Below are 26,477 nucleotides of genomic sequence, written 5' to 3'. Positions count from 1 at the left end.
GGATGCCCACTATCACCACTCCTTTTCAATACAGTCCTTGAGACTCTTGCTGCAGCAATAAGACAAGAGAAGGAAATCAAAGGAATTCACATAGGAAGAGAGGAAGTAAAATTATCCTTATTCGCAGATGACATGATCCTTTATCTGGAAGACCCAAAGAACTCAACTAAAAGACTTCTGGAGCTGATTGACAAATTCAGCAAAGTCACAGGTTGCAAAATCAACCTTAAGAAATCAGTGGCCTTTCTTTATGCAAACAACGAATCCACAATGAAAGAAACAAAGAAAACAATTCCATTCACTATAACCTCAAAACCAATAAAATACCTAGGAATAAACCTAACCCAAGACGTAAAAGACCTCTACAACAAAAACTATAAAACATTAAAAAAAGAAATGGAAGAAGACCTTGGAAGATGGAAAGATCTCCCATGCTCATGGATAGGCAAAATAAATATCATCAAAATGGCCATTCTGCCAAAATTGATCTATAGGTTCAATGCAATTCCCATTAAAATACCAGTGACATTCTTCAGAGACCTAGAAAAATCAATCATGAACTTCATATGGAGAAAGAAAAGACCTAGAATAGCCAAAGCAATTCTCAACAATAAGAAACATGCAGGAGGCATTACAATCCCAGACTTCAAACTATACTATAGAGCAATAGTAGTAAAAACAGCATGGTACTGGCACAATAACAGATATACTGACCAGTGGATTAGAATAGAAGATACAGAAACAAACCCACACATCTTTAGTCAATTAATCTTTGACAAAGGGGCCAAACACATACGCTGGAGAAAGGACAGCCTTTTCAACAAGTGGTGCTGGGAGAACTGGCTAACCATTTGTAAAAAGATGAATCTAAACCCCTATATCTCACCATGCACAGGAATCAACTCAAGATGAATCAAAGACTTAGAAATTAAACCTGACACTGTGAAGTTAGTAGAGGAGAGCATAGGTTCAACACTACAACATATTGGCACAGGCAGTAACTTTCTCAACAAAACCTCCAAAGCTCAGGAAATTAAAGCAACAATAAACAAGTGGGATAACATCAAACTAAAAAGTTTCTTCTCATCAAAGGAAACTATCAATAACCTAAAGAGGAAGCCGACAGAATGGGAAAGAATCTTTACCAGCCACCATTCTGATAGAGGGCTAATATCCAGAATATACAAAGAGCTCAAAAGACTCTACACTAGCAAAACAAACAACCCAATCAAGAAATGGGCAACTGAACTGAATAGACACTTCACAAAAGAAGAGATACAAAGGGCCAATAGATACATGAAAAGATGTTCTTCATCACTGGCCATCAGGGAGATGCAAATCAAAACTACACAGAGATTCCATCTAACCCCAGTCAGAGTGGCAAGCATAAAGAAATCAAACAACAACAAATGCTGGCGAGGATGTGGGGAAAGAGGAACTCTTTTACACTGTTGGTGGGAGTGCAAACTAGTTCAGCCACTATGGAGATCTGTGTGGAGATTCCTAAGGAAGGTGGGAATAGATCCACCATATGATCCAGCTATACCACTCCTGGGTATCTTTCCAAAGGGGTTGAAGGCAGAGAACTACAGCAACACATGCATACCTATGTTCATAGCAGCACAATTTGTAATAGCCAAAATATGGAACCAACCCAGGTCCCCATCAACAGATGAATGGATAGCAAAACTGTGGGAAATACACACAATGGAATTCTATTCAGCCATAAAGAAGAACAAAATTATATCATTTGCAAGAAGATGGAAAGCCCTGGAGAACATTATGTTAAGTGAGATCAGCCAAGCACAGAAGGAGAGAAGGTACATATGTTTCCTCTAATATGCCCAAACTAGGAAACACAGAGGATACCAGTGGGACTCCAGATAATGGAGGGGAAATACCAGCAAAGTTTGAATGGAAAGATAGGAGAGGAGAAAGGCTGATCTTGATTAATGAGGGTCTACATCTGAACATGTGTAAAATTATGAATAAGACATGGTTAACCTAGACAACCATTGGTGGGAGGGGGGAAGGGAAAACGGGGGCGGGGGAGAAGGTACCAAATATAGTTTAAATGTATACTATTTATGTTCAATAAAAAAATTGTTAAAAGAAAAATAAATAAATAAAATCAAAAAAAGAAAAAAAACTGAAACTTCAAGGAAAATGCAGTTATCTGAAAATATTTGTAAATATTCTCATTAATCTTCCTTGCAGCTTCTCAATATTCTGCGTCAAGGGGTCCCCAACACGGGGCATGGCTGTGCACTGGTTGGCGTCACACATTCATTCCATTACCATGTTGCTTATATCTTACAATCTGCACACTAGATTACAAGGTGATGAAATACAAATAAACAAGGTGGGAAAAAGTCATTGGCATTGAGTGCAAGTGTTCTGTGTGTCAGGCGGTTTGCTGGTCACTTGACATGACAGTCCCTCAAAATCTGTTCGGCAGCAAGGGGCTGTGGTTGTCTTCATTTGACAAACAAGAAAGGAAATCACAGAGGTCCAGCTGGGTGAGGTCACTGCTCAGAAGTGGCAGGACCAGAAGAGATGAGGGGAAGGTGATGGCTGATAGACAGACACAGATTAAACCTTAAAGGAAAACCAGAAGTAGACATACCACATTTCTACTCTAATGGATTTTTCTGACCAATGGACAAGATTTCTCTTCTTTGTACGCTCTTATATCTTATAAAATATCTATAATGAACAGGATTGCCTTTATAACTAGGAATAAAGAAAAGCACTTAATATTATGATGGAAACACTGAGCTACGCGTGGTGGTGCGTGGCTATGATCCCAGCACTGAGGAGCCTGAGGCAGGAGGACTGCAAGTTTTTGGCCAGGCTGTGCAAATTCAGCAAGATGCTGTCTCAAATTTTTTTTTTTTAAACAAAAGGGCTAGAAGTGCATGTCAGCGGTAGAGCACTTGCCCAGCCTGGGCAGGCCCCTGGGTTCAATCCCCAGTGCTGCAAAACAAACAGAAAAATAAATAAATAAATAAGAAATTAAGACGCTGTCATTTAGAGTAAAGGGTAGAAAACTGAAAGAGACGCTGATGAAATACAAATTTACATTACCTCAAAATTTAAGAATGAGCACAGGCTTTTCAAGTCTATTTGTTGTTTCATTTTATTTTATTTGTTCTGGGGATTGAAACCTGGGACATTCTATCCCTGAGCTCCCTCCCCGGGGTCCTTTTCCTTTCCCTTTTGAAGCAGGGTCTAGCTTGGTGGCTGAAGGTCTCACTAAATTGCTGAAGCTGACCTCAAACATGCAATCCTCCTGTCTCAGCCTCCCGAGTACTAGGATTACGGGTGTGCGCCACATGCCTGGCTCGTTTTACGTTCTAATGCACACATTTTAACGTATGACCATGGTCAAATACATATGAACAAATCTAAGAAAAAGGCCTCTTCAGTGTAAGGTTGGAAAGTAATTAAGTTACTTTGAAAAATAAGTTCGATTTAAAGAGAAAAATTTGAGTCTGAGATAGAGGGTACATGTAATCAAAAATGTTGAAAATGCCATTTTCTTTTCAATTGTGATGGGAAAGGACACCGACAAGCAGCTACTCCAGACAGCTGCGGAAAATGATTTGCTTTATGAGGCTTCGAGGCGGGTTCCCAGGAAGAAATCGGTGGCGGTAATCATGTTGTTATCAGCATAATCGTTTTCTGACATAGGTTTTTCTGCCTTAATCACCTCTTTGTCAATCGCAATGACATGAATAGTATACATGGAATCAGTAACGTTTGATGCATCATCAAAAGAAAAGTGAAATTACATGCCAGTTATATACGCTCCTCGCCAAATTCTTTTCCATGTACTATCATAAATATGATGAATAGTATAATATTTAGGGTAGATGAGCCCTGACCCTCCTCTCTTAATAATTTATTTTCAATATTTTAGGATGCCATATAAATACAGAAGATCAGCCGGGCACGGTGGCTAACACTTGTCATTCCAGTACTGGGTTGGCTGAGACAAGAGAATCACAGGTTCGCGGCCAGCCTCGGCAACTTAGGGAGAGCCTGCTTCAAAATAATAAGGATAAAATAAGGCAGGGGGTATAGCTCAGAGGTAGAATGCCCTGTGTTCAGTCCCTAGTAGTGCGCACGCACACACACACACACACACACACACACACACCTATACTAGGGATTGACCCAGGGGCATTCTGCCTCTGAGCTATACCCCCAGCCCTATTTTATTTTTGTTTATTTATTATTTATTCATTCATTCATTCATTCACTTATTTTTATGTATTTATTTTGTGCTTTTTTGCTGTACTGGGGATGGAATCCAGAAACGTTCTAACTCCAAGCTGCACTCCAGCCCTATTTTTTATTCTTTAGTTTGAAACAGGATCTCACTGAGTTCTAAAGGGCCTCACTAAGTAGCTGAGCCTGTCCACGGACTGTGATCCTCCTGTCTCAGCCTCCGGAATGCAGGGATTACGAGTATGAGCCACCACGCCCAACTTATCCTATATTATTTTTTATTTTGAACCAGAGTTTGGCTAAGTTGCTGAGGCTGGCCATGAACCTGTAATCCTCCTATTTCAGCCTCCCAAGAACTAAGATTACAGGTTAGCACCACCATGCCTGACCTAAATGGCAATTTTTTAATTTTTTAAATTTTCTTTTATTTTTAGTGGTACTGGGGGTTCCTCGAAACCCTTCTGCCTCCGGGTTACACTCCCAGACCTATTTTTATATTTTTTTATTTGGAAACAGGGTCTCTTAAGCCAGTGTGGCTGGCTTCGAACCAGCGCGATCCTCCTGTCTCCGCCTCCCAAGCGCAGGGATTACAAGCGTGCGCCACCACGCCCGGCCTAAATGGCTATTTTTAAATAAATGAAATCAAATTAATATTGGTTCAACCTTTATTATCATAAAATGTTAGTACGCACTAAATCTTAACTTAGGGTAAGAAAGAAAGTGGATGGATATTCCAATATCCTGAAGGGCACATTATTTTACATATGGATATCTGCTGGATATCTACAATATCACTGATAAACATGCAAGGCCACCATTGTTGACTTTGCTCTATGCCCCAGATAAGGCACTGAGGGCTTCCGTATCTCATATATAAACCTCACAGAAGTCTTGTGGATTGAGCATCGTCACTGCCATTTAATGAATGACAAAACTGAGAAAATAGGGGTGAGGGAAAACAAATCTGAAATCTAAAATACTCCAAAACGTGAAACTTTTTTGAGAGGTACCATAATGACATAAGTGAAAAGTTTCAAACAATGACACAATTATTTAAAATATTGTCGCCAGGCATTGCGGCACACCTTTGTAATCCCAGTACTTGGGAGGCTAAGACAGGAGGTTCACAGGTTCAAAGCCAGCCTCAGCTACTTAGCAAAGTTCTCAGCAATGCAGTGAGACCCTGCTTTTAAACAAGAAATAAAATTGGGCTGGGAGTGTAGCTTGGAAGTAGAATACCTCTGGGTCCAATCCCCAGTACAAAAAAAACCCCCACAAATATGTGTGTGTGTGTGTGTATGTGTGTGTATGTGTGTACATACACATATACACATATATGTATATATGTGTGTATATATAAACATATACATATTTAAATATATAAATATATACACACATATATACAATATATATTATATAAGCCTACCAATGTATATATTGTATATATAGTCTATATTGTATATATTATATATTGTGTATATTTATATGTATATATAGCCTACTTTTAGGCTATATATGCATAAAACACAAATGTATTTCCTCTTTAGACTTGGGTTCCATCTCTAAGATATCTGAATGTGTATCTTCATGTATAACCAAATATTCCAAAATCCTAAAACTTTCAAAATCCCAAGCACGCTGGTCCCCAAGCATTTCAGATCACAGATAATCAGCCTATAATTAACAGAGTTTACCTAAGTTTCCACTTATTAAAATTGTTTCAACCCCCTCATAAAGTTAAGGAGACTATAACACACTGATTTGTGTTTTTACTGGGACTTAAATATATCTATTTATGAGTTTCAATGTATTAATAATTTGTTAATTATTAATATTAAATACTAGTATTACTAAACATTAGTACTTTGTTGTTTTGGGTTTTGCAAAGTATTGCATAGCTAAAATAGGAGAGATGATATAAGCAAACACAAACTAAGTAACCACCTTATGGTGTGTCCGTAAAGATTGTGAACTGCCAGAACCGACCTATGGCTTCCTCCCATTTCATGCATTTGCTCCTGTCCCCCCCCCCCACACACACACACATACACCCGGAAGACAGGGAGCAAGGTCCCAGTTGCTAAGACAGACAACACCATCTGTCCTCATGATAGCCCGGAGATAAGAAGGGCCTACTGCTTTGCACTTTTCCTGTGTTGAATCTGCAGATGGCATTATCTTGATTTTTTTCCCCTTATTTTTCTTTTAATTTCAAGCTAGTTTGGAATGTCCTGCAGAGTTGCATGTTACAGATGATAACAATTCGTTCTTTCAGTCCTCAAACAATTTGATAAAACAACTACTAATAAAAACCCCAAGTCACCTAGATGAAAATATTGAGAAAAAATAAACACCCCTTTTGTAAGCGTACAGAGTTTCTTAGTGAAAAAAGAGTTCCCAAGTTTTTATAAAAGAATACGTGGACCTCTACACCTTTGATTCCTTAAATACAACTGATGAACGGCAATCTCATTATCATACATGGGGGAGGGAGCGAGTGGGCGGAGCCGGGAATCACAGCGCTGTGGCTGTGTGCCTGCCTACCTGTCTACAGGATGATAGACCATACTGCATCAATAAAGGACAGAAAAAGTACAAATAAAGGACAGAAAAGCCGTATTGCTCAAATATTTACTGAATGTCTACTATGTGCCAGCTTCTGTTTCATTCAGTATTAAAATTCATCTTCCTATTAGCCACCAAATAATTACAGTGTGAAAAGCTCTGGAATTAATGACAGTGAGGAAAAACAACTTTCTTTCCTCAGTGGATTATTTAAATTTCAGGTCTTCCTGGTAGCAAGAGAACAAGAAAGCCATTTTTGCATGTTAATAAAGGTATAAGAGTAACTTGATAAAAAAAAAAAGTCTGCAGCTAAACAAATTATTTGAAATACCATTTTTTTCTAATGCAGTTCTCATGTTTTTATCACATTCCAACCTTCTTGTAGTCCAGACTGAACTCAGAAACTTACTCATCTTTCCTTCTGCCACTTCTTAAGATGAGATTCACTTTCCTATTTTATTTGAGAGCTTTCATGGATTAAACGACTTCAGGTTACATAAAAAGTGATACTGTCTAGGTCTTAATTAAATTTTTATTAGATGTCACAGCAATCTTCTGCAGGTGATGAAAGAAAGAAAGTCTTCTTAAAGTCAAATTGTACTCTGGGAGAGCTCTGATCATTTTCTTAGAAAAAACAATCCCAACAATCCCAGCGTGGTTTCTTGTGTCTGTGGCACAGTTCTCTTCCAGCTGGCCCTCCACACACTGGATGTCTGCCCAGCGCCTGTGAACCCGCTCAACCCACCATTCGAATAAAAGCCCTCTCCTTCCCTCCGTTCCCCTATGGCCTTTTCCTCTCTGCCGTTTCTTTACCAGTCATGTTTTTAAAGAAAACTATCTCCCAGGCACTACTTCTTCCACTCAACTTCTCCACAAATTCTTCTACAATGATCTGGTACCAGTGGCCCCTATTCTTCCACCAAAACTTACTGAATCTCAGATGACCCAACATTTGCCAAAGTCCAAGAACTTTATTTTTTCTCTGCCCTAATCTGCCTTCCTCTCTGGGTCACTGTTCTTCCTCTTTCCCGGGCCCTTCCTCGGTTTACCCTTCTCAGGGACTGGGACATAATTTTTCCTGGTACCAGGGATTGAACCTGGGGCATTCTATCTCTGAGCTACACCCCCATCCCTTTTTACTTTGGGTTTTGAAACAGGGTCTCTCTAGGTTGCTAAGATTCTCACAAAGTTGCTGAGGCTGTCCTCGAATGTACAATCCTCCTGTTTTAGCCTCCCAAGGGCTAGGATGACAGGCACGTGCCACTGCCCCCACCGAGAACTGTGGCCATGCCCCTCTGCTCTTCTCTGTTGCTGCTTCTGGGCTGGTTGTGTGACACTTGCAACCTGACAATGCGGAATCTTGGTCTCACCCAAGACTCCCTGCTGATCCCCAGGCCTGGCACTGGTATCCACTGGGATGGCCAGAAGCATCTCTGTATTCAACAAGTCTAGGGCTGAGCTCATTTGTGGAGAGGACTTGAACAATACCTTCAAGTTTCTCCTTTTATTTAAAGCCTTTGTCAGTTTCTAGCACATAGTCCAGTGGTCTGTCATTTGGTCTGTCTCCTGGCTGGCCCCATCACTCAGCTTACAAAAATCTGTCCCTGGCCAGCAGCTCTCATCATCAGGAGAGGGGTGAACATTCAGCTGGGTATAGAAGGCCTTTCACAGGCTAAGTCCGCCCCTTCCCAAGGCAAGAGCAGTTTCCCAAGGGTCCCAAGGTTCTGGCCTCCACCCTCTTCTGTTTCGGATGCTCTTCCTCCATCAGTGCCCTTTCATTTCCACTTCTAGGACAGACCCTGCCCCTCCACTAGGAAGCCCTCCCGACTCTAACTCCTGTGCTCTCGTTTCATGATGCCATCTGCCTCTGCTTTTCCATCTCTCCTTCCTTCTCTATCACACACCCCGCATGCCCTTAGCATTGCCCCTTTACTGCCCCATTTCAGTCATTTCAGTACTTCCCTGTAACTCCTACTGGGCAAGCACTGTATATATATATTTTTTTAATTCTCTGCAGTACAATGCTCAGCACATAGAATACATCCAGCAATAATTCATTTATTTCTCTCCTGAGAACTAAACTGCACAATCAATGTCAATGCCATGGCATATTAATTTTAATTTAAGTCCCTCATCTCAGTTATTTTGAAACAATTGCACACGGAGCCAATTTCTTCCAGTTTCTAGGCAAATCCAATTGAATAATTGGAATCTTCTGAGAATTCCATGAACTTCAGATAACGTTACACAGCGTTTCGGCCGATGTCTGGTAAACTGGTACCGGAGGCTCTACAGGCAAGCGGTATGAGTTTGGGCCTCAGGGCCCGCCCTCCTCTTTCCTTAGTACTTCTCCCCCAGGCCCCTTTGGGTATGTCTGTTTCTTTACCTCTGTTCACTCCCCTTCACAGGTGCATGGGCGTGTGCACACGCACACACACACGCACACACACACTCAAGCTTGCAGGCATCTACTAAAGCACATATACTCTTAATGATTTCTTGCAATTCTTGGGCAAAAACCAAGGACCTGGCCAAGGGCCTCTTAGCCCAGTCTATTTGAACCTGGACACCACCTCTCTCTCTGTCTCTCTCTGTGTCTGTCTGTCTGTCTGTCTCTCCCTCCTCCTCCTCCTCCTCCTCCTCCTCTTCCTTCTTCTTCTTCTTCTTCTTCTTCTTCTTCTTCTTCTTCTTCTTTTCTTTCTCTCTCTCTCTCTCTCGCAGTACTGGGGATGGAACCCAGGGGCACTGTACCTCTGAGCTACACCCCTAGCCCGATTTTTTAGTATTTATTTATTTGAGTACTAGGGATGGAACCAAGGGGCATTCTACCTCCAAGCTAAATCTCCAGCCCTATTTTTAAAGTCTTTTTTTCTTTTCTTTTCTTTTCTCTTTCTTTTCTTTGTCTTTTTTTTTTTCTTTTATTGCGGTACTGGGGATGGAACCCAGGGGCAAGGTGCCTCTGAGCTACACCCCCAGCCCTATGTTTTAGTCTTTTTATTTTTGAAACAGGGTCTCATTGAGTTGCAAAAGGCCTCGCTAAGTATCTGAGACTGTCCACTAACCAATGCTGGGATTACAAGTGTGCGCCACCACGCCCAGCCACACCTCTCTCTTTAGGGCATCAGTTCCTCCATAGCTTTCAGACAGAGAGGGACCCTCCTCTACAATACATTACTAAACCTAAATAAATGACTGTCAAAGGTTAAAGACCACTGATACTAAATTAGAGCAGGAAATATTCAGACAGGAACTAGGAGTTGGTCCACCACTCTCAACACCACGAATGCACCTGTCTCTGCTGCAGATGTGTATTTGTGTGCGTGTGTGTAATGTGTGTACATATGGCTTATCTCAACTTAAATACTAAAGGTCTCTGCACAGTTTAGGGGAAAAATGCTAAAGATGAAATACTTGGGAAACCCTAGGCTCTTAAAGACTGACATTCTTTTTTACTTTGACATTTCTTATCTTTCATTCCTGGATGTAATCTTAGAGCTGCTGTTACTCTCTCGCACATACACTGCTTACATTTTCAGATAAAGTCACTAAGATGCAGGCAGCGTTAGCATCTCTTTATAGACAAGTCCCATAGCCCCTGAGGGAGCTGGGCAATCCCTGAGGCGCCATCTGTATCCCCAGAAACAAGTATATCAATAAAGCTAAAACATCATTTTCTTGTTTCAAAATAGATGACACAGCAGAATTTAGCGTTGTGTCCTCAGCCCATTCCAAAACATAAAAGAAGGAAACTTTCTGAGAGCCTCGTCTCATGTTACACAACACATGTTTGTTAAGTAAAATAAAATCTTTGCATGTTATTTCAAGGCACATTTTATTGGAATACTGTTCTCCAAACTCAAATCTTGCCCTAGGCTCTTGCTGGGTGAGGGGGAGGCTGTGAACACGAGAAATGCTTTGCATTCCTGCAGCAGCCATGCGTGCTGTCCCGGCCTGCCTAGGTGCAGCGAGAACCTCCAGGAGAGCTGCCTCTCCCGAAGGTGCCCAGGGCCAGCAGCACCTCTGACTGCACTGACGTCCTCCTAAACCTACTACTCTTAAGATAATATGGTTTAGCCGGGTGTGGTGGCATAGACTTGTAAGGCCAGTACTTGGGAGGCTGAGATAGGAGGCTCACAGGTTCAAGGACAGCCTCAACAAGTAGCAAGACGCTTACCCAAAAAGCTGAGGGTGTAGCTAGTACCACAGATGAACAAATGAACAAACAAAAAAGCTGATAGGTTTTTACCCGGTTGTGAAAGCCTATAATCCAAGGACTTAAAAAGGTTGAGGCGAAAAGATTGCAGGTTCCAGGACCACCTTAACAACCTAGCAAGGCCTTCAGCAACTTAGTGAGACCCTGTTTCAAAATAAAAAATAAAGCTGAGGATGTAGCTCAGAGGTAGAATGCCCCTGGGTTCAACCTCCAGGGCCAAAATAATTAATAATAATAATAATAATAATAATAATAATAATAGAAAAGAATAGAAGAAGGAAAGAAAAGAAAAAGATGATCTGGTTGTCTGTAGCAGCGTGAATTATAAAACAGTCAGCTACCAATGCCCAGCAGCTATCAGTTGAAAGCTCCTCGCTGCTAGTTCTCTGCCTCTAGCTGACGTGGCCGTGTTCTTCAACAATCCACGTCCAGATTTTTGTACAAAACCCTGACTAAACCTTCAGGGAACAGGATGATTTCACTATATTTATTATTAATACTGAATAGATCATTTATTCCCATTATTCAGATAAAGAAATGGCAGTTCAGGGAATTCATATCTTTTGCCCAAGGTCACAAAACAAGTAAATGGCTGGGCCAAGGTTCTGACCAAGACTATGTGATCTCAAAAGCATTCTATTAGCAACCAGGAGACCACGAGACACTGACCTCCCTAAGAGCCTTCCCCACCCCTCACACCCCTGCAGGATGCCCTCTCTCCTCACTTCCACAGGTCGCCCCCACCGTGTCAGTTTGTCCTCTACCCTAGACCCCACCCGTGGAATGCCCTGGACCCTGTTCCACTGTAGACATACGTGTCCCTGAAGGCCATGTTCCTTAAGTTTAGACACTATGTCTTTTGTTTTTAGCGCACACACTGAATCATAAAACTAAATTCACTTACAGAGACATCTTCCAACTAAAATTATCTTGCTTGAGGAAAAGGTTCACTAATACAAAAATAGGGCAAATGGAACTCTATGAAGTACTTTCAAATCATATCATGAAAATGGCATATTTTGAGCACACATCTCAAGTAAATGTGTAGCATGTAGCAGTCTTCATCCTCTTTGTAAAGACTAGGGGATAAATGGCTAGGTTTTCATGTTAGTTAGCTTTAAGTTACTATAAAAAACATGATATAATCAACTTATGACAAGAAAAGAGTTTTTTGGCTCACAGTTTGAGAGGTGAGGAGTACATGGCAAAGGAAAATATTTGCCTTGTGGCAAAAGAGGTAGAACAAGGGGCTCTGGTTCCATGACCCCTTTAGAGTACCTGTGCCCAGTGACCTAAGGCCTTACTACTAGGTCCCACCATCTCCCAGAGGACCATCCTGGGAAAATACTTTCTGTCACTGTGACAAAATACCTAAGAAAAACAACTTAAAGAGGAAGATTTGTTTTGGCTCTGGTTTGTAGGTTCCAGTCCACAGGCGGCAGGCTCCAAGGCTTCGGGTCTGAGGTGAAGAAGGACGGCGAAGCAGGAAAGGGAGGGCAAAAGCTGCTCTTCTGTGGAGGCAGGAGGCAGAGAGGGCACGTCCACTAGGAGAGGACTGGGGGTAGTATCTGTACTTCCAGGGCACATCCCCAGTGACCCACTTTCTCCAAATAGCATCCTGTAGTTTCTACCACCTCCCAAAAATGCTATCAAATTTATGACCCTACCGATGGATTTATCCACTGAAGAGGTCCTGACACGAGAGCCTTTGAGAGATATTGCAAACCGTAACAAGGCCCTTAGCACGTACACGATCCCTAGAGGGACACTTATGATCCAAACTACAGCAGCTTCCGGTAACCCACAAAAGCCTATTTTACTTCTAATAAGTACATCAACTTATCCTGGCACCCATTTTTTAAATTAATAATAACTTATTGACTGACTGAATGAATGAATGAATGAGGCAAGACATTTATTAGAAGTAAAGTGGACTTTGTGGGCTATTCAATAAGCAAATAGATCATCTCTAAATTGAGAATCTGTCATTGTTAGGTGCTATATCTGATGTTTAGCTATACCATTTTTTTTAATATTACTAGAAAATCCCAATAAACAATAACATTAACTGAGTAGAATGAATGACCACTGGCTATGGAACAGTTGTAGTCCACCTGATGGCTGTTTTGCCTCTGACTTCTGGGTACAGAAGGGACTAGCAAAAGCCATGATGTGGCATTCAGGTAAAAGTTAAAATATTCTCCATTGTGTTATAATGCCTGAGAGGATAAGCATATACCCATATTTGAATAAGATTCAAATAAGCAAATTTAACATGTAAAATGACAACAGGACAAAAATTAATTAACAGGAAAATATCTGTTTTAGTCACAACTTCTAACTTATTTGACAATTATTATCTGATGGCTTGGATTTAGCACTGTGAGGGTCACTGATATTACACTCTACCAGTTCAACTTAAGCAGAAAATTCATTTAATAAATACATATTGAATGCTTTCTATAAGTCAAGCTCTATGAAAAGTGCCAAGATAAAAATGAAAATAAATTGGGTGTGGGGGTACACGCCTATAATTCCAGTATATGGAAGGCTGAGAGAGGAGGCTGGCAGGTTCAAGGCCAACTTAGCAAGCAACTTAGCGAAACCCTCAGTAATCTAGAGAGACCCTATTTCAAAACTAAAAATAAAAAGAGCTGAGGGTGTAGCTCTGAGGTTCAAATGTTAGTACCAGTGAATAAAGAAAGAAAAAAGAAACTTGGTTCCTAGGTTGACAGAGCTTATAACTTAGTGAAGGAAAAGGTCCTCAATCCAATAATTATATAAAGTACAATATAACTGAAAACTTTGATATATTTTTCCAGGATGTTTTCAGCATTAGCAAATCCCAATTCAAAATTAAAATTTTCTGATTTATGCTAGAAGGAATTTCAAGGTTGTTTAGAGATGGATTTAGATTTCTATCTTCTCAATGCAATAACCTTTGGAAGTAAAAAGAAACAGACCTTCTCTCTTCTAGAAGATGTACGTAACATTCAGAGAAGGACTGATACAGCTAAGGCCCAAGACAAAGGGGGATGGTAAGCGGTCACCTGTGGGACACATGCCGAACTGTCTGGAGAAGTGTGGTACTAAGGTGAGAGGCCAGAGGAATGGCAGAGCTAGCATCACCAAGGCATCTCATCTCCAGGAGATGAAAGGGCCAGGAAGAAGAGAAGAAGAGAAGATACCAGCAGATAAGAATACAGGATGTTTACAGCATTCAACTAGTGGGAAAGATAGGGAGAACTCTGAAGAAGTTCCAAGAAAACTAATAAAGGTAAAGACAAGGGTGAGAGAAATATGTTTGGGGAATAACAAAACCAAACTGTTGAGGAAGGATGCTGACCCAGTGTGATAGAGGCTTAATCAAGGGGACCACATTTAAGACCTTGGGACCAGTTAGCTCATATCACTAGACACAGTTCTAGAAGATCTTTTAGATTCTATTTTTGGAGAAAAAAAAAATAAAAGGCTGCCTGGTAATCTATATATGAAATTCTTTTAAATTTCTGATCCCAGGAAATATTTCTTTCATGTTGAGATATCTAGAATACTGGTTATACAAACTGCAGGGCTTTATCTGTAAAATCTATTGTATTCATTGTTTATCCCTTTAGCTTTTTCAACTATAAAAATCTCCCTAAGGGAGAAAATTAAACAATTTTAGTGTTTTATTAGACAGTTCAAGTTGTTAGGTTATAAATAATCATAGATTAAAATTTTGTCCTTCTATGGCCTTTGAAATGTTATTTGAATTTATAAAGCTCAATATTTAAAACTACTTTTTAGAAGACTGGTTAAAACATCTTTTTTGATGTTGTTGTTCTTGGCTTCGTACATGACTGGATCATTTCTGAACCGCCCTTTATAAATAAATTCCAAGTTATTCACAAATACATAAGACAATGTCTCCTTACTCGATATCACTTAACCTCTGGTTTGTCTAGACACTCTTGTCATTGATATTTAAACCCAGGGTATGTTGCAGAAATTGGATTCAGAAATTTTGTCCAAAGAAACATGTACAAAGAGTCAAGTGTGGTACCCCACAACAGTAATCCCAAATATAATAGCATATGTAAATGGAACACCAACCAGACTCCATTAGTGTGTGTGCATGTGTATGTTACTGGAGACTAAACCTAGGGGCATTCTGCCTCTGAGCTACACCCCCAGCCCTATTTTATTGTTTTATTTTGAAACACGATCTCCTCAAGTTGTAGGGGGCCTTGGTCAGTTGATGTCTGCAAGCCTGGGATCTTCCCCAGCCTGTATGATCACAGGTGTGCGCCACCACGCCCACTCATCCATCCATCTCAAGGAAGGACTCTGTCCTTGGAGACAGAGATATAATGAGGGTCAGTCCCAGACGGTCTCCAACTTCTGGCAGGCCCAAGCAGTTACACCAACGATGAGCTGGTGAAGATGTGTAATGTTCGGTGAGGTCCCGGTGAGGCAGGCCAGGGTCCCTGGGAACAGGACAAAGTAAAGCGGCCCTCTGTGGAGAAGACCTTTCGGAGAGGCTGGGCAGTAAACGAAGGTGAGAGCCTGGTGGGCGCCAGGGAATCGGGCCCTGGCCAGACCACAGGTCAGCATCCAAATTAAGGATCAAAATCGTGCAAAAGCCATTGGTTCTCCAAAACCCGATTCTGACCAGTCAGAAAAGGACAGACAGACAACCCCAGGAAAGCGAAAAAGCCCGCTTCCCAAGAGCTTCGAGGTCACTCTTTCTCTTTCGTCCTCCCTCTTACCCTAATTAAAAATTAACCGTCATCTTTCTATCCCTTCCGCTAGTCCTTGGACTCATTGTAGGAGATCCGCTGGCCAAGAGCCGAGAAGAGGAGATGTGCCCCTTCACTCACTTCAGACTCGGTGCTGGAGGAGAAGCATGAAAATACAAGGCCCAGCACAGCAGACACTGAGTCTCCGCTGAAAGCTGATGCACAAATAGGCCAGAGGGTGGAAGGGTGCTGCGGAGGGTAAGGGCACATGCAGGATCTCAGACCAGAGATCCTCTGGGAGCTTTGGGGCGGAGCAAGTGAGGAACTTTAATCTGGAAAGATAAACCAGGATCCCAGGATTGGATTTCCCAAGGCCTAAGCCTGGCAGCTGTAATACACGAAGACATTTCCAACAGAGGGGGGCCCACCTGGACCTGCAATTTACAAAGATCTTTCAGGCTCTGGAATAAAGACTAGTTTCCAGCAGGGTGATCTGGAGGCAAGGGGAGAAATTGTGCAAGTGAACCAGGCCAGAAAGGCAGTGGCTGGCCGGAGCCAGGGACCTGGTGGTGAGGACAGAGAAAAGCCCACAGAAGTCAGACACCAGGGCCTGGTGGGGAAAAAAAAATCAGTTCCTATTGTCTGTGTCTATTTGACAAATGTCTCTTCTAAAAACAACTTGACCAAACTGAGATTGCAAAAATCAGGCTTCCTGAGCCGAGCTGTTTTGCAATATCCAGACAATGAGACTATCATCAGTGGAATGACTTTGAATCATGCTTGTTTTTAAAAATATCTGAAATGAACAGCAGATGTTAAAGAGATAATGAAGGCGAAACAACAAAGAAATAAAAAGGCCTGTCCATTTACTCCTGATTAAAAAACACTCAGCTCACTACTTACATATTCAAAGCCATAGCCAGCCATAAACCTTACAATGTGGAGGGGAGACTCCAACCTCGAATTGTAAGTGCCTTTTATCTAAATAAAATCGTAAATTCTGTTATCTTTAGAATGGTAGAATTTCCTGAAGGGTACTCTCTGGCAGAGTAAATCTTTCAGGAAATTGGAATTAATGAGCTAATGAGCAAACCGGAAGGAGAATCCTAAATCTATGGGATTTTCCTGTTCTCACCAGAGCTGTTTCTTAAGACGCAGCAAGCTTTTGGTTGAGCTCCGTGAGTCCAGAGACAACGTGCTACCAGGGACACTGAACGGGCTGTCCTTCCCCCGAGTTACTCGCCCGGAGCCCACCAGTCCTTTGTGGTAGCTCTTAAGAAGTTAGAAATGAGCATTCCATCTGTGAGTTGAGCTGTCCGTTTTAATTGACCTCTAATTCTCCCCGCATTCCTAAGAACAAATTAGGACGTTTTATGATGTGATCGGGAAATAGCACTAGCCCTCAATCCAGGGACATCTTTTGAACTGAAAAAGTTTATTGCCAAATACTTGTCACTATTAACAGCTTGTTATGAAGTACTGTGGTACTGGCTTTATACAAAATAACCCAAAGATTTAATGTGTTTGCTTCTTTTTTTAGCAAAATCTGAAATGTTTATTCTAAAATGGCTGTGGAAAAACAAAGAGCCTATGGAAAATAGTCCAGACTTTAGAAGATCAGAAACGAGGGAGACAGGTTTGCCTCATCAGATACAAAGACTTATCACAGAGCTATAGCAATAGAGGCTGTGCTGTGTGGTATCAGCGTACAGATAATTAAGGGTTTCTTCCCCCATATCTTTGAAGTTTATGATCTTACAACCAAGGTCTTCCCTGAGAATTATCTTTTATAGTAGAGGATTCACAAGGCCAGGAAGCCATGAACGCTCGCTCTGAGTTGAGTAATTCCTGTATATGAATACAAAGAGAAGCACACAAGGCTGCACCGACCACCCTGTTCACAAGAGCACTAATTACCATTGAGGGGAGCCTGCGGAAATGGATTGTGGGAAAGCTGGGTTCAACTAAAGCACGTGCGATTGCCAAGAACAAATCAGAAGGCAGGGTGAGTTATTACCCCACTCTGCCTCCCACCCGAAATGTTTCACAACATAGCCACTAAATCTTGTCATATTAACCAATGTGACCGTGGTATTCTGATACAGGAAACGCATTTACAGATAAGTCATGTAAAATGACAAACTTTCATAAAGCTCACTTAATTTGAAACAAACAATTTTTAAAAACTAATAGTTTATGGAACTGAGCATGGTGGTAATCCCAGGACTTGGGAGGCTAAGACCGGAGGATCGCAGGTTCTCGGACAGCCTCAGCTACTTAATGAAGTTCTCTACAACTTGGTGAGACCCTGTTTCAAAATAAAGAATAAAAAATAGGTCTGGGGGTATAGCTCAGAGGTAGAATGCCCCTGGGTTCCATGCCCAGTACCGAAAAAAAAAACTAATATTTTGTGCTCCAAGTTATAAATCAAAATCTGTGCACATATACATTACAGAACACATAATATATCTATAATATCCTATGCTGATAAACTAGCACGTGAAAGTCAAAAGCTGAGGAACATCTTTGTAATACAGTGAGAATCATTTCAAGCTGTAAGGTAAAATCATTCATTTAATTTAACTTTACAAGTCAACTTTATTTTCATAGGGCATTAAGAGTCTTCTGAAATAAAGGTACAGACCTTAAAATATAAAAAAATCCTATGTCTTCTCTTAACAAGATACAAAGAGTAAAAATGCAAAGATACAATGATAAGTCTTTTAGCCTAGTATTTAATTTTTGGAATTAGCAAATGAAGCTGGTGGATTGGTGAAGCACAGCTGGGATGCTGCTAACTGGGAGGCTGAGGGGAGAGAACGGTTCAAAAGAAAAATAAAGAAGGGCTGAGGGATGCCGCTCAGTGGTGGGACAACGCTGGATTCAATCCCTAGTACCATAAAACAAATTAATTTAAAAAGATTCAAAGGCCTGTGTTCCCAAGACTATGAAAACAATAAAAAGAATTTGAAAGAATATATTATTATATAAAGAAGATAAGAATTCTTGAAAGAGTACTCACAGGTCGTACGCTTTAGTTCATCTTTTTTTTTTTTTTTTTTTTTTTTGGTGGTGCTGGGGTTCCTGGAAACCCTTCGACTTCCGGGCTACACTCCCAGACCTATTTTTATACTTTTTTTTTTTAATTTGGAAACAGGGTCTCCTCAGCCAGCGCGGCTGGCTTCGAACCTGCTTGATCCTCCTGTCTCCGCCTCCCAAGCGCGGGGATGACAAGCGTGCGCCACCACGCCCGGTCACTTTAGTTATCTTAAACATGAAACCCTGGCCTAGCAAAATAATTGAGGGGTTTATTTATTCCTTTAATCAAAAGTTTAGGACAGGAGTTCATTAAGCAGCAGGAACGCATATGTAATTAGAACATGAGTTGGTACAACAAAAATCACTTCCCATATGCTTTCCCGTGACTGTTCTGCAATGCAGATTACACTCTGTAACTTGTGTGCAGACTTTTCTCCATGTACTGAAGGAAAGAATCAGTAAAAAAGAAGGGAGAGCAGCAGACAGAGGAAGTCGGAAGAGATACAAGTGATAAAGCTCCCAAGAACGCGCCAGGCTCACTGGGCTGGGGGCAGCTCCCATCATGGAGAAAATTAAGCAAACGTGAAGAAGAAAGTCAACACGAGATCGGCCTGAAAAGCACCTGGAAGACTATTTTACATCTCGGAAATCGTGAGTACTTGTGAATGTCACATTCGAAAATAACAGGCTCCATCTACCTTTCTTTCTTACCAGGGAAATGGCTATTCTTCGGATATTCATATCATGGCTTCGCAGATTAAAAAACCACATTGGAAGCTATCGCAAAAACAAACCACATTGGAAGCTATCGCAAAAAACACACAAACACACAGAAGCATATTGCTACTGCACAAAACGCACCATTACACGTTGAATTCCTTATATTCCAACTAAACCTGAGAATACTTTATCCTAAACAGGCCAGATTGCATTCACCAACCATCGTGCCTTTTAAAAATATATTAGCAGAGCCTGGCGTGGTGCCACGTGTTTGCAATCCCAGTGTGTGGGAGTCTGACACAGGAGGATGGCAGGTGTGAAGCCAGCCTCAGCAACTTGATGAGACCTTGTTTCCAAATAAAATATAAAATAGGTCTAGGGGTGAAGCCCAGAGGTAGAAGGCCCCTGTATTCCAACCCCAGTAACACACACACACACACACACACACACACACACACACACACGCGCGCGCGCGCGCGCGCGTGCGCATATTAGCTTTATTTAGATATTTCCTATTCCTCAACACTACAAGGAATATATAGAAATTTACTCTTTGGGGGTTTTTTGTGGCCGTGGGGATTAAACTTGGGACATTCTAATTCTAAGCTACACACTTCCCCCAGCTCTATTTTATTTTGCTTTTGAAACAGGTCTCACTAGGTTGCTGAGTCTCAGTACTTGCTGATGCTGGCCTTGAACCTGTGTTCCTCCTGTCTCAGCCTCCGAAGTACTGATACTACAGGCCTGCGCCACTACCCTCCGCTTGAACGCTCACTTGTACATACTCAGATCCACGTGCTGCTTGTCTGCAGGCAACCTGTTGCCTTTCCCTCTGCAGGCTTGGAGCATTCATGAGATACGTGAGTTTCTTGCAGGATGAGACCTTGAGCAACAGGGATTCTAAAGACATTTTCATGTAATGAATGAAAAACTCATAGGTAGGGAGGAACTATGTAAGTAAGACTCTGAAAAAATAGTGGAAGGCAGTCTGCATCATTCGTTGCTTTTGTCATACGCTCCTGGCAAAAATATAAAAAAAATTTAAAAAATCACAGGTCACCCTCCACTGTAACAGAAGCAGAAAGAGTAATAACAGCCTATTTTAATTTAGAGGGGAAAGAAGGCATTAAAATCTAGGTTTCAGGTAAGGTCGAGCAGCGTCTGACCCCGTGCTCTGATCCGCAGCCTTTAACAGGCTACGCTAATCGCAAACATCCCTTTAACAAGGCCTCTAATTCTGTTTAAATACACATCCTAGCGTCACTCCATCTACTGCCGCCTTTTTAATTAAAGAGAGGGAATAAAACAAGGGCAAACCTGCATCGGGCTCACTCGTGACGGGCACGGAGCGCAATGTTTTATGCCTTCGTTTTTTTGACCGGCTGTTACTGTTAATTTGGCCAAACAACATATGGCATAATAAATAGTGGGCGAACTGTCTGAGCAAAGGCATCATCTCCCAGGCTGGGCCTTTATAGGGACTTCCTCAGCTCAACAGAACCGTCGTGTGGGGTCAGTGAAAGAAGACATCCCATGCGAACCCCAGGAAGAAAAACCTCTCAGAGTGCAGTGCTCTGCAGATAATAAAAACTTGGGAGGAAATGTGCTCAGAATGGGGGTGGCAGGACTGGAATTCATCAGAGGAAGAAAAAACTGAAAAGCAATTTATTAATACCTAGATGTGTTATGGTGATTGGATTTTACTTATTTATTTTCTATCTCTAAAACAAATACAAGATAAGATTTTCAAGTGAGAAAATGTGACAATCCATTTGCTGTTGCTATAACAGAATGTCTGAGACGGGCTAACTTCAAAAGTATAATTTATTTTTTTAGCTTGAGGCTCTGGAAGCTGCCAGTCCAGGAGCCTGAGGTCAGCATATCCTGGCCTCTTCCTAGGATACATTGAAACATGGAAGATAAGCACAAGAGAAAAAGGAAGAGAGGAAACAGCAGGGATGGCTGTTCTCTTAGTAAATAATCAAGTCCCAGGAAAACAGCATTAATCCCTCTTAATGACATCACACTTTAAGACTCTACCACCGCTCAACACGGCACATGCGGGGCCACATTGAATTTGGGAGAGGTCCAGCCACATTGAAACCACAGGTCAAGGAGAGAAGAGGAAGACACAGGAGAGCAAGTAAGTATGAAAAATGGAGATCAGAAGGTTTGCATACGTGTTGGACATGGACTAGTTGTGCTCTGCAGCTTTCAAAACCCCACAGCTTTAAGGGCAACACATCAAGTGTCCCGAAGGTAGAAAGAGATCAGTTCAAAAGAGCCTAGTATTTAAACTCAGGATTTCTGACCCTTGTTTTTGTGATAACTACTCAGGAAACAGATACTATGGGTGTCTTTTGCAACACCCTCATCCAGGTCCCAGTAGCAGCTACCAGAACAAGTTCTCTGGGACGAAACTCCAAGCCAAGTCAACACTCCACCCCTGAGCCCCGTTCCTGAATGCTGACTGCCTTCTTAAAGTCTCCTTTGGTGTGAGTTAATGGCATAACGCCTAGGCACAGTTCGGCTCAAAAGCAATTTCACGGTGAGCCAGCCTCAGTTAAGAGGATTCATCTCCACTGAGAAATAGAACAGTACCACCATGAGTGTGTGTGTGTGTATGTATGACATATATATGCATATCTGTCCACGTAGCTATAGGTATTATACTGAATTTTAAGAAACTCAGTTGAGAACAGGAGTGAATGTGCAGTTAGAAGCCAGCAGTACAAAATGGTAAGACACAACTTTTTGAAAGTTCTACCTACTAATAGTAGGTTTAAGATTTAAAAAAAAAAAATCTACCAAAAGTATTAAGACAGTCTGTAGTCCTCTGCATGCTATGGGTTTCAATTACAATTGGATTCAGCCAGCTTCTGTATTTATTTCCATGTTTTCAATGGGTAAAAAAGTTACAGGGTGAGGATTACCGAAAAGTACCCCAGAGTGACAGTTAAGTCAGTGGTCCAGCTTGAGCTATTCTGTTTAGTCCATCCAGCTCAACAGCTGTTTACGGCAGACCCTACGTGGCACATGCTGCGGCAGCTCCAGGCGTAAATGATGACAGGACGTGGCCTTGGGAGTGAGCAGCGCCTGTAACGGGATACAGGAGAGAAAGGAAACTCCACAATATCTAACAGCATCAGGCAGATTCCTTAAAGAAGTCACTAGGCAACCGTTGTTTTGCTTGTGGAGGGTTAAGAACAAAGAGAAGATGGATAAATAGGGAGGGAGAAGAAAGAGCAGGGAGAATGGCAAGAAGGTAGGAGCACAGGATAGCTCAGGGAGTGACTGGTGAGAGTGCTAAGAACATGCAGGGGACGGATGGCCTGGGGAAGTGGCTAAGGCCACGGGGCCATGTGTGATAAAAGATGTCCATGTGACAGGGCAGCAGCTGAAGACTTGAGATCTCCTGATGATAGCTGTTGGCCAACTTCTTTCAAAAACACATCACTTCTGAAGTAGGAGATATCTTTTATAAAGAAATAAAACGGAGACAAAACTAACTTAAAGATACGTGTTTTTGACATCTGTGCATGAAAAATCACTGATTCACACAGAGAAGAAACCTCTTTGGAACATCTTAACATCTTCCAGTAGTAAGTGCTTTCAAGCACATCTTCCCTGGCAGGGTTGACCTCTGCATATCAGCCTAGTGCCTGGGTCAACGTCCTGACGTTAATAATGCCCGACCTCCCCGAAGACGCTCATGAAGGAAACCCCTGGCCTCTGATGTAAATATTCGACACCACATTCATGCTCCAGCCCAAACGTACCCAAATTTAGGCTACAACCTCACCTATTCTTTAAAGGGAAAATGCCCTACATTTATTTCATAGTTTAAATTTTTGTATTCAGTCACAAGACAAAGATAGATGAATATGGTTATGTGTCTAATCATAAGCCTGTTATTTGTCCGATAATATCAACCATGCCATTTTATAAGAAATAGTAACTTGAGTCAACCTTCTGTTATAATATTTTGAAAAACGGAAACTTTATACTATGACACAACGTCTCAACGAGGCGACTTTCATGATGAAACCCACAAATTAGTAATATTTCAAACTGAATTGTTTTGACTTGAACAAAAGCAGAGTACAACAGAGCGTCTTCAATCAGATAAATAACGGCTAAAATAAACATAAGTGACAGCTGAACATAAACTACTTGCCTCTAGAACATAAAAATATTAAAAAGATGAATAGAAGAAATTAGCAGTTTCTCTGCCCTCTGGTGGCAATAAAATCTACTGCAGCGTTTACTGAAGTCATGCAAAATAAAATGTCCTTGTTATGAAATCAGATGTTTTTTCCTGGGCCAAAATGTCTGTAACAAAAATCCTCACAGCTGCATGCCAAAGTTCAAGACTGTTCGACTTTCTTTTCTGCTGCTGAACTTTTTACAATAGAAACTATACTTTTTTATAGATCTCACCTTGCTATGTTTTACACATTCTGTAGGCTAACCACTTGAATCCAAGATTATTTTATACAACTAAGTGTCTTCTGATGTCCAGGGAAGAGCCTACTTCAGTCACAATACAGTCTCCAGTGTTTGCCAGGAAATTTAAAATTACACCTTTTTTCCTTGATCTTTTAAACCCATCCTTTAAACATAGGGGTTTCTAACAGCAGATTCCCACCAGAAATATCGATCCACTTTAAAAATACTGGTATATTTACATTGGCCATTTAGGCATTTTATATTCCCCAAAGCTAATTTTTAAAATTATTTGGCCAATCTTAGAATGAATTTTATCCTGAGTTGAGAACTGATAGCAAATTTGTGTGTGTGTATTCTATTCTCAGGAGCATTATTAATGAGAAAAGCTAAGAAAAAAATGGATATTTGCTGAGCTTTTATTTAGTCCTGTAAACGTATTATTTGCTCCTAGCGCTAAAGACGCTTTTAAGTAAACAACCCGGGATGTATTTTGGCGCACGCACCTCTTCTAACCTCTTTTTGTGAACTTGTCTTCTTTAAAGCATTTGTTTATTCTATAAGTATGCCGATAAAAATTCCTCTTGTACTTTTAAATAAATGTGTTCTTTCCTGGAGAGGGAACTGTATTTTTTTTCAACCAATGAAAGGTACCAGAGATGTAAACAGAAGGTACGGTCTACTGATGTCGACCACACACAGTCAAGAACCACCACTCAGAGATTACTGCAGAACAAGAGAAGCCGGAGGGAGTCATCAACACCCAGGAAGTGCACAGTGTCTACAACACCGTCATCACCCACACCATGCCGCCCAGCACACACATTTCTCCAGTCATAAATAAGAGCACTGAGGAAGCATCTGTGTTCTTCTACAACAATTCACACCAGGGGTGAACTCGCATTTGGACTCTCTGCTAGGTCTCTGTTTGGCAACATGTCATTCCAGTATTCCTCTCACATCCACCCTTACCTGGAACCCCCAGGTAGCCTCCCATCTGTGACTGGAGTTTTAATGACTGGGGACACATGCATGCTTTGCAAGGAATCCCTTACCACTCCTGCTCACTTGCCCCAGTTACACACACACACACACACACACACACACACACACAGAGGCATGCACCCAAACAGAAACAACCAAGAAGTTTTTGCTTTTTCTTTCCAAGTTTTCTCCCCCACCCCATCACACTTGGTCTGAAAGTCTGCAGGAGTCTACAAATTTCTGCCAAGGTCTCCCTGTGCCTCAGTGGCCTCGCTGAAGGGCACAAGGGGGAGCAGGCTCCAGCCCCCACCGGGCTTTCCCTCACCTGGCCGCGGCGGCCTGCCCGGCAGGAGGCGTGGCCGCTGGGAGGAGCCCGAGGAGGCCGCGACTCCTCCCGCCCCCAGGTCCGGGCACTCCTAGGAACCCCTGGCATGCCCGAGCTTGTGTGCAGAGCTGACGGACAGAGGACGACGGGCCAGGGGCTGGTCCCCACGGGCGTGCCCGCCCCCACCTTTCCCACACCCTCCCACCCTGAGCCCAGCCGCACCTGCCACGCCCCGCTTCCAGCCTCCGAGCAGCCCCAGGCTCCGCGGGGACAGTCTGGGGCAGAGGCGGGCAATTTCGTACTGCTGATGGGAGACCTGCGAGCCCAGGCTGTCGCCGTGTCCCCCCTCCCCCACCACGCGTTCTTTAGTTTACCCCAGGAGCGGGAAGAGCTGCCAAGCTGGGGGCCGGCCTGGCCAGCCCCCGGGCTCCGACCCACCGGAGGTGTGCCCCATCGGATCCCTCTGGGGCCGCTCCGGGGAGACAGTCCATCCCCGGCGCCCCCAGCCCCCAGCCTCCCCTTCCCACCGACCCCCGTCTCGCGATCTGGGCAGCTCAAGTTGCCCCGAAGAAAACTGCAATAACTTTCCCGAGGGCGCGAGGAGGCGTTGGGATGGGGAGGGTCCTGGGCCAGCACGCAGTCCAGCCACAGCGCCGCTTACCGCGCATCTGGCGTCCAGCCTCCCCTTCCACGAACTGGAACCGGGCAGTCAGAAGGTGGCACAGGATCGCGGCCCCCGCGGCGGCCAGGCCGGCCCTGGGGACCCCCGCCATGGCGCCGGGGGTGGGGGCGTCGGCGGGCCCCGAGGCCTTGGTGCAGTTCCTGGGACTTCACTCGCGGAAGCCGAAACGGCGCGGAGGGAATGTGCGGGGGCGCGGCGCTCCGCTGCGGACCCTGGGTCTCTGCCCGGCTTGCCCCCTCGGCGGGCAGCCGGGGCTGGGGGCTGCGGGGCCGCCCGGCCCGCGATGCTCTCCGCGCCCGAGCCCAGCGGCTTCCTCGGCCGCGCCGGTCCTCCTCCGGGCGCGGGGGCTGCGGCTGGCTCCCGGGAACTTTCCCGGTCCTGGGGTGGTCCCGGCGGGGGGCGGCTCGGGGCGTGTGGGCGGGGGGTCCCGGGGCTGGCGAAGCCCCTCCGACAAGTTTTTCTTCTTTTCTTTGCCCCAAGCCGGGCGCGCGTCCTGGCCGGCAGCCTGGAGGGATGGATGGGCAGCGCCCGGAGCTGAGCCCCGGGAAG

The 26,477-nt window shown here is 43.0% G+C and overlaps 1 protein-coding gene across 1 annotated transcript in view; it reads right to left on the bottom strand.

Moving 5' to 3' along the window:
* PLXDC2 (plexin domain containing 2) overlaps window positions 1-26,019 on the bottom strand; it is a gene marked incomplete at both ends in the record, with an annotated part of 432,850 nt that extends 406,831 nt beyond the window's left edge. Inside the window, one exon of the mRNA XM_080716877.1 lies at window positions 25,908-26,019. Within this exon, the coding sequence (XP_080573003.1) occupies window positions 25,908-26,019 (112 nt within the window). The remainder of the gene's footprint in view (window positions 1-25,907) is intronic.
* Window positions 26,020-26,477: the final 458 nt, after the last annotated feature.

The sequence above is a fragment of the Muscardinus avellanarius genome (assembly GCF_963383645.1).
Source record: "Muscardinus avellanarius genome assembly, chromosome: 20".
NCBI lineage: Eukaryota > Metazoa > Chordata > Mammalia > Rodentia > Gliridae > Muscardinus > Muscardinus avellanarius.
This window is presented reverse-complemented; position numbering and strand designations above follow the sequence as displayed.